The 16,925-nt window shown below is 31.9% G+C and overlaps 1 protein-coding gene across 1 annotated transcript in view; it reads right to left on the bottom strand.

Moving 5' to 3' along the window:
• LOC111419609 (adenylyl cyclase 78C) overlaps positions 1-16,925 on the bottom strand; it is a 136,220-nt gene that overhangs the window by 98,784 nt on the left and 20,511 nt on the right. Inside the window, exon 2 of the mRNA XM_071196341.1 lies at positions 6,272-6,584. Within this exon, the coding sequence (XP_071052442.1) occupies positions 6,272-6,480 (209 nt within the window). The 5' untranslated portion in view covers positions 6,481-6,584. The remainder of the gene's footprint in view (positions 1-6,271; positions 6,585-16,925) is intronic.

The following is a 16,925-nucleotide window of genomic DNA, read 5'->3' as shown; positions in this document are numbered from 1 at the left end:
TATTTGCCTAGACATTTAATGATAAAACTGTAACGAACTACTGTTTGCCTAGGCAGACAGTATCTGACTAGGAAAAAGCTATCTACCTGAAATAACCATTTGCCTGCGACATATACATTGACTGGCTAATATGTACAGGGTGTCCCAATTTCGATGCCCACATAGGCTATCTCCGAAACTAAAAGAGATAGAAAAAAGTAGCCCACCTTTTATTTTCGAGATTTTAGACGTAACTTTACTTTTTTAAATGGAAACCATAGTTGGCTATGACCTAAAATAATTTGTTATTTTCTTCTGATAACAAATATATGTATATAGTTTGTAGGGTATATTTCTTATAGTTATTGAATAATTAATAAAAATTCATTTTGTTCTATCTAAAACTAATGTATGTATTTAAAAGTTAATGTTGCTATGGTAATAACCATACATACTATGATGGAACATAATGTATCAAATAATTGCAAAAAGTTTGTATTTAAAAATTCGATAACAACTCTGGCATTATGAGCTGGTACGATGCACCAGCATGTTAGGTGTCAAAGTATAACAAAACTGAATAAAACTTTACAATGAATTTCGAAAATTATGAAAATGTAACATGATGGAATGCTATATGTATGTTATCAGATAAGAATGCGACGTTAGCCGCGGAATTATATTTCACAAGGTATCCTCAAAGAAGACAACCGCACGTAAGAACCTTCAGCCGGTTAGCAGAAAATTTAATAGATTTTTGGTCCTTCCCCAAACCACGTGCAAAAACATACCAAAATGGCCTGCAAGAGGATGAAGTCAATGTGTTGGCTTCACTTGCGATAAATCCATCAACATCTTGCAGAGAAATTGAACAAGACGTCTGACCCAAAAGCCGCTGCTCCCGAATATGAAAGAAAAATATGTATAAACCATACAAAGCGGGGCTAACTCATTATTTACGTGCCGGAGATGTCAATCTAAGATTATAATTTTGTAGAAGATATTTAGAAAAATTAAATAATCTGTTGTTTGTTCAAAATGTCATCTGGACCAATGAAGTCTCTGAGTGTTCAAAGAAAGTCGGGGTTCAATGTATGGTGTGCCCTTTTAGATAATAGAATGTTAGCATATAGTATCTACCATAAAAACTTAAACTCAGGTAATACCTCAATATATCAAGGTAGCACATTGTGCCTTTGGTCGACAATTTGAAATTAAATAAGTCTCATTGTCAAATGATATATTTTCAATATGACGGAGCACCGGCGCATAATGCCAGAGTTGTTAGTGAATTTTTAAATACTACTACAAACTTTGGCAATAATTGGAAACAATGGGCACGCCGGTATCAACTGTTGAGTTGCTATATTAGCAGTTGCGGCTGAACGATACGCTAAGTCAGCGCTGTTACGCAGCAGTTTAGTAAATATCTCAGCGTAAGTAATCTGCGCTTAGTTTGTCAGCGGTTGTGAAATTCTAGGTTAGGATTAATATTTTTTGTTTCTCCCCTTTAATTTTGAAAACTGGCAGAACTGTATAAAATGAAATGAGCCTTAAAATCAATACATCATCATCCATTATGTTGTATTAACACAAAATTTTCAAAAATATTATTGTTGTCCATAGTTTTAGGTTATGCTGAACTGCTAATTCTCAACTGCTTGTTCTGCCGATTTCGTTTCGCTGTATTAAAGCTCATACAACTAGCTGACTGATTTAATTCAACTGTTGACACCTGCTGAACGTACCCAATGTTTTCCATCATGGTATGGTTATCACCATAACAACATTAAGTTTTAAATACATACAATAGTTTTAGAAAGAACAAAAAAAAATGGATACATTATGTTCCATCATAGTATGTATGGTTATCACCATAGCAACATTAACTTTTAAATACATACATTAGTTTTAGATAGAACAAAATGAATTTTTGTTAATTATTCAATAACTATAAGAAATATACCCCACAAACTATATATATTTGTTATCAGAAGAAAATAACAAATTATTTTAGGTTATAGCCAACAATGGCTTCCATTTAAAAAAATAAAGTTATGTCTCAAATCTCGAAAATAAACGATTTGAAAAAAATTTTACCTACGCCACTGAATTCTTCGTAAAAAGTTGCCCATATAATGTTTTATTTATAATACTCCATCTTTGATAATAAGTGAGATATTCGCGATTGTCGTTTTCGCAAAATTTTCAGTTTTTGCCGATAGGGCGAAAACAGAAGACGATATCTGTTCGGAGTTTTCGGCATTAGCATTTTCTCGAAAAACGAGATCATGACATGTAAGCTACTTTTTTTCTATCTCTTTTAGTTTCGGAGATAGCCTATGCGGACATCGAAATTGGGACACCCTGTACATTAACTGAAATGCATGCTTTACCTGTGACAGATATACAAATAACTAATCTCCGAATTAGCTTTAGTAAAGATACCGCGTTTTTCCTTATGATGTCAGTTTTTGTAAATAATACGATAATTTATAATCACTGTACAGGGTGTCCCACGATGAACTGCGTCGATCGATATAGGAGAAACTATGAGTAGTATCTTTCTGAAAATTTGTAGGCGCACTTAAGTCGATATGCCCAACTCACCTAAAATATTTTCAAGACTGTCGCACTTCCGGTTATACCGGAAGTAGACAACAACTTCGTTATTTTAAATGGAACCACCTATATATTATTACATATTTAGATTCTACATCCGATTTTAATTAACTTTTACTTAAACATCTTATATAAAATTCTTACCCGTTTCTGAAATATTTACAAATTTATGTAAAAAAATTACCTATGCAGGCTTGTATGTTATGTGTATTTCTGCTAACACTGTTAAGTATTTGTTATATCTGATGAAAGGAATTTGAAGAAGAGACTATAGCTTAACTTTTGGTAGCTCATATGTTGTCCTACTACATACAGGATGTTCAAAAAAAGCTGCCAAATATTTATATAAGAAAAAGCGAAAAACTCAAAAAAATTAAATGGAAACCATATATTTTTTTAATTGTATCTGAATCTACATTAAAAATAAAGGTAACTTTATGTAAGGTTCCCTATATCTAACTATCACCGTTTCTTTGTAATTTTCGTTTTAAATAGTTTAAGATTATTCAAAACAATTTTGTGTCAAAGACGGCCATGACTACCGAGAAACAAATGAAGGTAACACAAATGTCATTATATCATTTATAAAATTCACTATGCCCGCACGTTTAAATTATACTAATGAAGATTATCTAAATCTATTTATTATCTATGGAGAATGTAACAAAGTTTTAACAAGAACATGCGATACATTTGCTGCTCGATATCCGCAAAAACGGAAACCATCCCCGAATACCTTGAAACAAATAATTTATAACTTCAAGACACATGGTTCCGTAAAAGGAAAAGTTCTCAAAAAGAAGCCTATTGTAGATAATGAAAATGTGGAAATCGCTGTTTTAGGATATTTCAATGCATATCCGACAATATCTCTCAGACAAGTTTCAAAAGAATCTGGACTTTCCAAAAGCTCAATCCACAGAATTTTGAAAAAACATAAGTATCATCCGTATTCAATTTCCATAGTGCAACATTTAAGAGATACTGACTTCGCAAGAAGAGTGAATTTTTGTGAATTTATTTTAACTGAAATAATCAATTTTTGGACAATATTATTTGGTCTGACGAGGCAAAATTTACCAAAAATGGTTTGTTTAATAGACATAATTCGCATTATTGGAGTGATTCTAATCCTCACAAATTTACGACGAGTAATTTTCAAGGAAGTTGGCAATTCAATGTCTACTGCGCTATAAGAAACGATAGAGTAGTAGCGTTGCATTTTTATGAGGAAAATCTAAATGGTAAATAATTAAGAAATAATTGGTATAACGAATAATTTACAATTAATTTTAATTGCTGCAATTAATTTTTTTCTAGGCGAAAGATATTTAAACATTTTACGAAATTTTGATACTAATTATTTAGAAAATTTACCTCTGGTTGAATTAACACAAATTTTTTACCAACACGATGGAGCCTCCGCACAACGGCTATTTAGTTAGCAATTTCCTCGAAAATATATTTAATGGCCAATGGATTGCTAATAATGGACCTTTCTTGTGGCCACCTAGATCACCTGATTTGTCGGTTTTAGATTACTTTATATGGGGTACTATCAAAAATCAAGTTTATAGCACGACATTGACCACTCAGGAAAATTGTATGGAAAGAGTGCGAAATGCGTTCAATAACTTAAATCCAGATTTTTTGAGAAAGGCTACCCATCAACAAGTCATCTTGCGATGCGAAAAATGTTTAGAAGTTCAAGGGAAAAATTTTGAACATTTATTAAAGTAGAGTTAGTTTTCTCATACTTAGTACGTTAAATACAAATTACTTAATACATAATTTGTCATACTTTCATTTGTTTCTCAATAGATTGTTTAAAATGTTGAAGTTATGAATTATTTGTTTTAAGGTATTCGGGGATGGTTTCCGTTTTTGCGGATATCGAGCAGCAAATGTATCGCATGTTCTTGTTAAAACTTTGTTACATTCTCCATAGATAATAAATAGATTTAGATAATCTTCATTAGTATAATTTAAACGTGCGGGCATAGTGAATTTTATAAATGATATAATGACATTTGTGTTACCTTCATTTGTTTCTCGGTATTCATGGCCGTCTTTGACACAAAATTGTTTTGAATAATCTTAAACCATTTAAAACGAAAATTACAAAGAAACGGCGATAGTTAGATATAGGGAACCTTACATAAAGTTACCTTTATTTTTAATGTAGATTCAGATACAATTAAAAAAATATATGGTTTCCATTTATTTTTTTTGAGTTTTTCGCTTTTTCTTATATAAATATTTGGCAGCTTTTTTTGAACACCCTGTATGTAGTAGGACAACATATGCGCTACCAAAAGTTAAGCTATAGTCTCTTCTTCAAATTCCTTTCATCAGATATAACAAATACTTAACAGTGTTAGCAGAAATACACATAACATACAAGCCTGCATAGGTAATTTTTTTACATAAATTTGTAAATATTTCAGAAACGGGTAAGAATTTTATATAAGATGTTTAAGTAAAAGTTAATTAAAATCGGACGTAGAATCTAAATATGTAATAATATATAGGTGGTTCCATTTAAAATAACGAAGTTGTTGTCTACTTCCGGTATAACCGGAAGTGCGACAATCTTGAAAATATTTTAGGTGAGTTGGGCATATCGACATAAGTGCACCTACAAATTTTCAGAAAGATACTACTCATAGTTTCTCCTATATCGATCGACGCAGTTCGTCGTGGGACATCCAGTGTCCAAATTTCGATGGGTTTGCAGGGTATCTCAGTTATTATGAAAGATGGAAAGTTGCGGCTTTCGCGAACCTGAGCTACTTTTTTGTGAAACTTACAATGGCGCAAACCAAATTTTCATAGCACTCTTCGTTTTTGATATACAGGGAGTGTTTGAAATTTACGATTTTCAAACACCCCTGTATCTCGGCTATCCGGAAAGTTAGTAAAAAAGTAAAAACGGGTCCTAATAGATTTTTTCACGTGGAATCCAATGGTGCATGTAGAATTTTTCTACTCATCACGGTTTTTGAGTTATAAACACAACTCAAATACTGAATACTCAACTTCTAAAATACTTAACTTTTTATAACTCAAAAACCGTGATGTCTAGAAAAATTCTACGTGCACCATTGGATTCTACGTGAAAAAATCTAATAGCCGAGATAGAGGAGGTGTCTGAAAATCGTAAATTTTGAAACACTCCTGTATATCAAAAACGAAGAGGGCTATGAAAATTTGGTTTGCGCCATTGTAAGTTTCACAAAAAAGTAGCTCAGGTTCGCGAAAGCCTCAACTTTCTATCTTTCTGAGATACCCTGCAAACCCATCGAAATTTGGACACCTATACATAGCTAGATAAAACCCGTCACCTCCACCATTTCTCTTTACCCAGATTAATATTTACAAGTTATTCATTAAAAAAAGTTTTAATACAATGAAAGTTTAATACAATTAATGATTTTATTATTAAGTTAATTATGTTAATTTTTTCAATTTTAATTATTTAATAAGAGTTTGCAACAAAAGCTTGATCATTTTCCTTATAATAAGTTTGTTAGGAGATAAACCTTTTAATAAAGTGGTTTACGTCGTGTAGCAAATAAGGGTAAGTAAGTAATTGCTGCCTGCCCCAAGACTTAATAGGGCACTAAAGTATCGACAACGCAAGGACAAAAATACACACTTGCTCTCTCACCCTGTTTGTTCACATCCGTCGGTCTCCCCTTTGACGGCGGCGGCGACGGCGGTGTCCTGTTCATTTACAGCGGTTGTGGTACCGGCTGCGACGGCGACATTCTGCGATGTAATTCGACCGACCTCCTGTGACATCGACGTCCTTCCATCGGTAATGGTGGTGGAAGAGGAGGAAACTGAGGATGACTTCTCACACATGACGACCGTCATCTGGGGACAGGGAATGCCCACGATATGTTTCAAATTCTAACCGGACGACGACATTGCGTGGGATTATTTCGTACAAACAACCAATAACACGAAGTTTTGGAATGCTACAGAATAAAAGATAAAATATAAAAGAAAATAACTAATTTCAAAGCTTTTTTCCCTCTTATTTTAATAAAAACTATTTAATTAACTCGAAATGCTTTTTTTTATTTCTTTGTAAATAAAATAAATTGGAATAATGAGAGTGAACTTGAACTAGGAAAATAAAATCTACATTATTCGTTCCGGGTTGAATGTTCAAATTAATGAAGTTGAGGAAATTGGTTTTAATTAATTCTTATAAAAATACGCTCGCTCGATAACGAAATACATCAACAACGAAGAAAAAAAAGGAGTTAAGGTTGGGTTGTTTACTTTTCTTTGTTGGTTGTTTATCCCGAGGGGATAAAATGTTTACACCAAGAATTATAAAAGACCCGATTACGCGGAATTATCGAGAATATTAAAATTATATGGTGTAACGAACTGTAATAATGTTTGGGAAATTAAGGTGAATTTATGTGTTGTTTAGGCGATATTTTATCTGGATTGTTAAAACGCCGGGATGTAAAATTAAATATGATCAATATACAATTAGGTTTGGCAGTTTAATTTTGTAACAAATATGGAAATTCCATTAGTTTTAATCGGTTTAATTGGAAAAGAATTACCTTTTGAATATTCATAAACAGTTCAATAATTAAATTAAATGATTATATCTAATTATGAATTTATTGAGTTGGACATGTCTCTTTTTAGGATGGTTTGGTTATACAAATAAAAAGGTTTTATAAATAGTACTTTATCAATTGTAAAATATCAATTTACACCTTTACACATTTATTTTTGCACCGTTTAAACCAACTTAATTAAATGAGAGAAGAAATGAGACCTCGTCCGGAACAAATAGTTAAACGCCGAACGGAATCGGAAATTCCAGGAAACTCCCTAACAATTTAATTCTCCCAGGCAACTATTCCCGGTGTAAAGTTTGCAGACAAAACCGGCTTTACCCTGAAATTACATTAAACAGAGTGGGTACAAAATTCAAAATTTTCTCCACTTATATTTGCGGCGTAGTGTAAATTGAGCCTGTCCTACCAAAGCGGTAATTCCATTTACACCATTAGCAAGTACCGAAGTGGTCCGGTTTCGGTTTTAATCAGGAAATTATGTGGTCCCATTCTCCCTCTCTCAAGTACGTTATTATGCGGTTTGACAAATTTTGATGTTAAGTGGACATGTCCAACTCGTAGTAATGCAATAATATGCACATGTCCATTCATATGAATTTTTGATTTTTAAAATAACCAAAAAAATATGAATGTGCTTTACAGATTTAGCAAAAAAAGTACATCTTTTGATCTATTTTTCATTTTACATTACGGACACACTGTATGAAGAGAAAATATGGTAATAGGGTAAAAATTCGATCTCGAAATTTTAATAGATCTATACATTTTGAGGCCCCCTAAATCCATAACGACTTTTTGTGCATTATGACTATCTGTATACCCGATAACTCCAAAACTCAATTAAGTACGGCGATTAACTTTGATACATGTCTATTACACTAAACTCGTAGTACAATAGCAACAAACCTCGTAATAATAAACTGTTACTTTTACTTTTCCACGTACTTTATTTGTCAATATCTTGAGTGCGGGAAGTTAGCCCCCCATTTTTTGATTTTTAAATTTTTTATTGTTGTTCTAGATTGTTCTAGAGTTGTTCTACATTGTTCCAAAGCGGCAAATCGAAAAAATAAAAACTCCGCGAGAAAACCGAAAAAACGGGTTTTTTGGCTAGCCCCCCATTTTTGGAAAAATCAAATTTTCTTTGTTGTTTTGGGTTGTTCTAGTTATTGTTCTAGAAAATCAAAATTATGGGATACAGCATTACGAAGTTATAACTAAAAATAGGTTTGGCCGCCGAAATGTCTAGTTGATTGCTGTGACCATAGTTTTTCTATTATCAATTCCATATTACAAGTATATACTTATTATAGCTAACGCAATCTGGAACAGCTATTATTTTTACTAGAACAACTCTCTAAAGGGCACTTTACTCTTTGAAAATTAAAGTTTTTAGAAGTTTCAGTCAGTAATTCTTGTGTCAGCGGTTTTATATTACACAATAAGAATTAAAAAACATAGGCCAATCTAAAATAACTCAAACTTTACCGATTCAAATTGTTCTAGATGTGTTTTACGTTTAACACGGACATTAATTTTGCAAAATAACATATTTTTTGTTGCTCTAAATTGTTCTTGTTGTTCTAGGTACTTAAAATGTTTATTTAATCACTGCGGCTTTAGTTCTTTTAAAGTTTCATATTAAAAATTAGTACTTACAACAATTAAAACAATTCAGAACAGCTGTTATTTTCACTGGAAAAACCTTAAATTTGAGTTGTTGTGATATCGGACAGGTTTTGTTGAATCAGTGAACCCAACCTTTAATAAAATAATAGTTTTAAAAAATTAAAAAATATGGAATAATCTGACCATCTAATTTCCTAAAAATCACCTTTCTCTTTAAACTTATAATAATAAAACATAAGTTGCGATTTAAAGTGTATTTTATTTTGTAAAACAAAGTAATAAATTAATAAATAAACTAAACTAACAAAAGTAGGTTGGGCTGGCAAAATGTCTAGTTGATTGCTGTGACCATAGTTTTTCTATTTTCAGTTCCATATCACAAATATATATATATTATACCTAAGCAATCTGGAACAGCTAATATTTTCACTAGAACAACTCTATAAAGAACACTTTACTTTTTAAAAATTAAAATTTTTGGAAGTTTCAGTTAGTAATTCTTTCATAAGTTCATAAGTAAGTTTCATTAATATCTATTTCAATAAAAAATATATTGTTCAAAATACTTGCGGATTCGACAGTATATTTCATAGTTTAGCATTTGCCCGTACACACAATTCATTTAGAAATCATGTTGAGAATGTTTGCACAGGTTGTTTTAGTTTCCTAAAATTATTTTTAAAAACCGGTTCTAGTAAAGCAACATATAAAAAAAGAGCTGAACTATTAACAGGAATAAATTATTTTGGAAGCCAGAATATTGCTGGCGTGATAATAGTGAATGCTATTTCAAATATTGCGTTTCTTTGCACACAACTATTTAAAGAAGAATTTAGTTATTGTAGGACTAAAAACTGCAATAATTGTTTAAACGTTACTTTCCATAAAAACATAATTTTACCAATTGACATTGACATCGTAACAATATTTGGCTATGCACAGCTAAAGCAAGTAATAGAAAACTACATGCAAACTCTAAGCAACAATTGCAAAAAATGTGGTCTGTTTATAGAAACAACGAATGGAGAGAACAATAAAACAAAATTGAGTGATTACGCACGCAATTTGTCTTTGAATCTTTGAAATCTTTGAATGATGTAGGACACTACCCGGCATTTGTGCGCAATAATGCCAATTGGATTATTGTATTATTTAATGACTTACGAAAAAAAACCGTACAAGTTGAAAAAGCTACTGAAATAAACGCACAAATGTGCATACATAATAATAAATGTGCGTTTATAAATGAGCAAAGTGATGTAACCGTATTATTCCATGATATTAGTTTATTTATCTACGACTGCTTGGATAAGTCATCATTACCGCACTCATTTGAGGTGATTTGAGTTACGTAATGAAGTTCATTACCGCACTGGTTTCATTACGTAACGCATTTTTAGCCTAATCAGAACAGACTTAATTTATTGAAACGAGCAACAATACAAAAGAAAAAGTGCTTTCTACTTACAGAGAAACAATACTATTTATTATAAACATTAATTGTTATGTTTTTACATTTCAAAACACTTATTCCAGATGAGTAAACATGTTGTTGAAACTGACAATTCAAAATTGTCAATCATTTTAAAATATTTTTATAAATGTCAAATAGACTTTTCTAAAGAAATTGATTTTTTAGTAATTTTTAGCAGTCGTAGATAAAATGCTGTATATCACACGTGGGCTAGAGCATAATTACAGTACTCGTGTGATTACACGACTCGGTCTACGACCTCGTCGTGCAATTCTTCACACTCGTACTGTAATTATGTTTCTAGCCCACTTGTAATATAAATAACTATTACATAATTTAGTTTATTTAGTTATAGTTTACCTTAGAATAAGTTATTGTACTGATATAGTAATACTGATCGAATAGTTATTGTTTTATTTGTTAGTTATTTTATTTATTAATTTATTACTTAGTTTATACAAAATAAAATATACTTTAAATCGCATCTTATGTTTTACTATTATAAGTTTAAAGAGAAAGGTGAAACTTGTGATTTTTAGAAAATTAGGATGGTCAGATTATTCCATATTTTTTTAGTTTTTTAATATCACAACAACTGAAATTTAAGGTTTTTCTAGTGAAAATAACAGCTGTTCTGAATTGTTTTAATTGTTGTAAGTACTAATTTTTAATATGAAAGTTTAAAAGAACTAATGCCGCCGTGATTAAATAAACATTTTAAGTACCTAGAACATCAAGAACAATTTAGAGCAACAAAAAATATGTGATTTTGCAAAATTAATGTCCGTGTTAAACGTAAAACACATCTGGAACAATTTGAATCGGCAAAGTTTGAGTTATTTTAGGTTGTTCTATGTTTTTTAATTCTTATTGTGTAATATAAAACCGCTGACACAAGAATTACTGATTGAAACTTCCAAAAACTTTAATTTTCAAAGAGTAAAGTGCCCTTTAGAGAGTTGTTCTAGTGAAAATAATAGCTGTTCCACATTGCGTTAGCTATAATAAGTACATATTTGTAATATGGAATTGATAATAGAAAAACTATAGTCACAGCAATCAACTAGACATTTCGGCGGCCAAACCTATTTTTAGTTATAACTTCGTAATGCTCTAACCCATAATTTTGATTTTCTAGAACAATTACTAGAACAACTAGAACAACCCAGAACAACAAAGAAAATTTGATTTTTCCAAAAATGGGGGGCTAGTCAAAAAACCTGTTTTTTCGGTTTTCTCGCGGAGTTTTTATTTTTTCGATTTGCCGCTTTGGAACAATGTAGAACAACTCTAGAACAATCTAGAACAACAATAAAAAATTTAAAAATCAAAAAATGGGGGGCTAACTTCCCGCACTCCAATATCTTCGTTGTTTTTGAAAATAGCGGAATATTAAATACTCCAGAAGACCCGTGTGACGACAGCAAATATTACCCTTGTTTTTCTATCTACTTTACAAGCTCTACAAGAAAAAAAAAATAAACAACGTCCCCGTGTCCCGAATACACCTCAATATTATCAAACTTCAAGTCCGTGTGCAGCCGTTATGGAAATGAATTTAAAAAAAGCTTTATCAATTTGGAAAGAACACACTTTTCTGTTTTAATAGTAGAGATGTCTATTCGATGAATGTAAAAATTATAATAACAATTAAACATTTGGTGTAAAAGCCCGAATTACGGTAAATCCTAAGATTTTCCAGTGAAACCTAACATTTACCAACTCTGAATGGTAAAAGTCCGAAATGTTCTGTAAAAATGTTAGGTTTTATCGCAAAGACACGGTAAATATCGAAAAATAGACACATATAGACGTGTTCTCGTACTCATGGGCAGTCTGCAGCCCCCGCTGCCCATACCGCCCCCTTCACCGTCCCCACTTGTCTCAATCGACCGTTTCCCGTTTGAACGCGCACGTGTGTTTTGATTTCTGTTGTTAGAACGATAATAATTATTATATCGACAAGGACAAATACACAAAGTGTTTAGAAGAAGCAAAAACTGAAAAGAAAGGAAGCATTACAGGTGATTGAAGTGGTATGATATTTTAACTATAGGCGGCGAAGAAAAGCTAATTACGCCGATGAAGGAAGGGAATGAAAAAATCAAGTTACGCTTATTACGACGACTTATTCAACATTGTCGAATAATCGCATTTTCCTGCTCGTCACGGTGGAAGGATAAGGTTTGTCACGTACAAGTTCGAAGTTGTTTCTGAACAACATGGCATCCGAAACGACAAACATTTTTTCAAAAGACGCACGGCTAAACCCGAAAGTTTCTAGTTCTAGTGTTACTTCTTGTGATACTGCTAGTGTTAATTCTAGTTTTAGCTTAATTAACACCGGCCGGTTATCAGGCATATCTATCCGGCCACATTGCCACATTATTGCGATATTTGAATAAAAATGAAATTAATAAGAAAGCTGATAAGATATGTCAACTTATTTGGATCCAAGATACAAAATGAACTTTTTTGATGCCGATTTAACTCGCGAAGCAACTCTAAAAAGAGGATACTTTAATTAATAATTGGTAATATTTCCACAAGGATCCTTCAAGAAATAAATTTTATAACGAATTTTGAAAGTTAAAACTTCAAATATTGTTTTCTCAAAAACTAAAAGTTATTTTTCGAAGCGGGTTGGTTCATTGGAAAGAAGACACTTTTATTAACACTTTGGGAAATTTTCATACTCATATTTCAAGAACTGGATTTTATACGAATTTTTAAAACTTAATTGGCGGAAATTGCAAAATTCGAAAACATTGTCTATAATTTCAAAAATTTATTTCTCAAGAACTAAAGTGATTTTGCAAAACGGATTTTTGCATTAAAAAAAGATACTTTAATTAATAATTGGTGATATTTCCACCAGGATCCTTCAAGAAATTAATTTTATAACGAATTTGGAAATTATCGATAAAAATTGCAACATCGAAAATGTTATCAAAACTTCAAATATTGTTTTCTCAAAACTAAAAGTTATTTTTCAAAACGTATTGGTTCATTGGAAAGAGGACACTTTTATTAACACTTTGGTAAATTTTCATACTCATATTTCAAGAACTGGATTTTATACCAATTTTTAAAAATTATTCGGCGGAAATTGCAAAATTCGAAAACATTGTCGATAATTTCAAAAATTTATTTCTCAAAAACTAAAAGCGATTTTTCAAAACGGCTTGTTGCATTAAAAAGAGGATACTTTAATTAATAATTGGTGATATTTGCACAAGGATCCTTCAAGAAATAAATTTTATAGTGAATTTTGAAAATTATCGATGAAAATTGCAATATCGAAAATTTTATCAAAACTTCAAATATTGTTTTCTCAAAAACTAAAAGTTATTTTTCAAAACGGGTTGGTTGATTGGAAAGAGGACACTCTTATTAACACTTTGGGATATTTTTATACTCATATTCCAAGAAGTGGATTTTATACGAATTTTTAAAACTAATTCGGCAGAAATTGCAAAATTCGAAAAAATTGTCGATCATTTCAAAAATTTATTTCTCAAAAACTAAAAGCGACTTTTCAAAAGGGCTTGTTGCATTAAAAAAAGGATACTTTAATTAATAATTGGTGATATTTCCACAAGGATCCTTCAAGAAATTAATTTTATAGCGAATTTTGAAAATTATCGATGTAAATTGCAATATCGAAAATGGTATCAAAACTTCAAATATTGTTTTCTCAAAAACTAAAAGTTATTTTTCAAAACGTGTTGGTTCATTGGAAAGAAGACACTTTTATTAACACATTGAGAAATTTTCATACTCATACTCCAAGAACTGGATTTTATACGAATTTTTAAAACTTAATCGGCGGAAATTGCATTGTCGATCATTTCAACAATCTATTTCTCAAGAACTGAAAATGATTTTTCAAAACGGTTTTTTGCATTCAAAAGAGGATACTTTAATTAATAATCGAAAATGATAATAGCGACTGTTCTGTGAATGATGAATTATAAGCGAAGGGAAAAAAACTATATCGTATATATTATATATAGTATTGGGATTGCTAATGTTAAATAAAGGTGTATTCAATAAAAAAAGTCCTATTGGGGTTAAACTTAATTATTATCTGCAGTGTCCAACACCTAAAAGAGATACTAATTCCTGTGAATGCTGGAGTGCTAAGTAATAGGTTTTTAATGAAAACTGTAAAGAAATCAATTGCTCTGCACTTCTCCTAAGATGTCTATTTAAAAGGAGCGAAATCAGAATTTCTAGGTATTAACTTGTACATTTTTACTTTTATTGCAACAAATGGAACGTGGCAATACGCTTACTCCAGTGAATCTTATCGATTTGGACTCTGTAACATCAATTTCTAATTATATTCGAATTGCAATTTATTTCCGATTTTTGTATAGATAAGGAAATGTTTAATTGATATGTTGGATTGCTTTTGAATATTGTTATTCAAATCTGGTACAAGTATTTAAACAATTCTAAATATAGAAAAACCTAACCACGGACGCAAACATGTTTGGAAGCTTGTAGGGAGAAAGCCCAAATGTGTACAAGGTTGGAGTTAAACTAGTTACGGCAATTCCTTTTTCAGCTTGATTTTTGCTATATACTTGCTTTTTATTATAGCGATGGCCGTAACCCAGCTTCGCGTAAATACTTATCACTTAAAAGGGTATATTTATTTTTTATTGATTAAAACCTTAAATTCGATTAAATCCATTTTGCCATATTTTGCTTTGAAACTGTTAGCACAAGATAACTTGATAAGATTATCTTCTTCTGCATAAGTAATTTCAGACGAAGTATTAGTGTTAAATGGATCTTGGAATTCAAGCAAATATATCGAAATTTCTGAATATATTTCTGACACTGGTTAATTAGCTGTGAGAAGTGCTCCTCAATCATAGGTTTCATATCTTAAAAAAAGATTTTGTTCATTTGACGTCAAAAATTGCTATGATTTAAAAAAATAATCTTAATGCATCTTCATCATTTTTTCCCATAAGAAGAGATTAAGTAAATTCAGCTTTGCAAATATGTCTACATCTTTTTAACGTTCTTCTTTAAGGAATATCAAAAATTTCATGCCACAATTTAAGGGTACATGAGAACCATCATCCACTGCTATACAACAAAAAAAATGCAGTTCCCATATGCTTACAAGGTTTTTTTCAAAAACCTTGTTTTCGCTTGGACGAGGTTTTGCAACGTTGCTACATTCCCAACACATTCTAACCTTTTATTCAGTACAGAAATCAGATGCTTTGACGCAAGCATTACTCTATGAATAATGCAATGGGTTCACAGTGCTTTTGGTGATATGCTTCAAATAAGCACCAGTAATCCTCCATAGCAGTCAGAGGTAGAGAAAGCACAATCAATACAAACATTTCAGATATGAATTAAATCACAAATCATCATGATGATTTGTAACTGATTTGAATTATTCATGATGATTGATTCAAAATGAGATTCATCAGCTTTCTTCTTTAATGTTATTACTATCTATAAACCGTATATTTGTATTTTCCGCCTAATTGTGTTATCGAACACAGCAGACTCGCTAATCGTGACATTTATCATATTTACAGTAACCATTAGAGTAAGATCTTCTGCGTTGGTATAAGTCTCATACCATCATTTAGTGATACTATAAGCCATCTTGTAAGATGCTAGCAAAGCATTTTGTTTCACACTGATGATGTTTTAACTAATGAATTTATTTTTTCTTTCAATTCTTTTAACTTCCTCCTGACAAAAAATCACCAAGTTTAACAACCATAGTGTGGCAATTAGCTTCTAAATTCTATTTACTTGGAAGCATACACTTAGAAGCTACAAGTTAAAGGTATGACTGTCTTTATCTGCACTACATGGATCAGTAATAAAAAAAGGTACTGAACAGAAACTGTAAAGAGAAGAAGATTGAGCAGAAAGGAAGTTTCTAAACCGCTGGGAATTTCTCTGGCGGCTGAGGAAATTTCCAAGAAAATTAGTGACAAAAAAATTATAATATATTCTGATTGCAGACTAGCCCTCCTCTACCTCGGGCGGTATCGCTGTTCATCTTCGTTGCTTGAGGACTGCCATAACAATCTTTGTGAGACAGCCGCTAGCAATGAGATTACGATCTGCTGGACAAAGGGTCATTCGGGGAATAAGCTTCATGACATGGTGGACAAACTGGCAAGGAAAGCTGCAGGCGAACCTCCGGGATCGCCAGAACCATTCATCTCCCCAACAATAAGGTCTTTAATAGAGCTTCAAACAGAGGAAACACTTAAGAAGTTTCTAACTTGCCGGGACAGGACACCAGGATGTCGCGAAGCCAAGGAGGCTCTGAGGTACCCTGACCCTAAACGAACAGATTTATTTATGAGGCTGTCCAGGAAGAACCTACGTTTGGTCTAATCACTAGACACTGGCATCTACAGAAGCACTTACTCAACATGGGAATAAATGACACCGACATCTGCAGAGGATACGGCGAGGAGGTGGAATCGGCGGAACACATTCTATGCGACCGCGTGGCCCACCAAACATTAAGGTTATCCACGTTTGGAGATATCCAGATTCGCATGAGTGGAATCAGGGCAGCACAACCAGGTCAAATTCTAGCCTTTGCA

The sequence above is a fragment of the Onthophagus taurus genome, chromosome 6 (assembly GCF_036711975.1).
Source record: "Onthophagus taurus isolate NC chromosome 6, IU_Otau_3.0, whole genome shotgun sequence".
NCBI lineage: Eukaryota > Metazoa > Arthropoda > Insecta > Coleoptera > Scarabaeidae > Onthophagus > Onthophagus taurus.
Note: the sequence above shows the minus strand (reverse complement) of the source record. Positions and strands in the feature narration are given on the sequence as shown.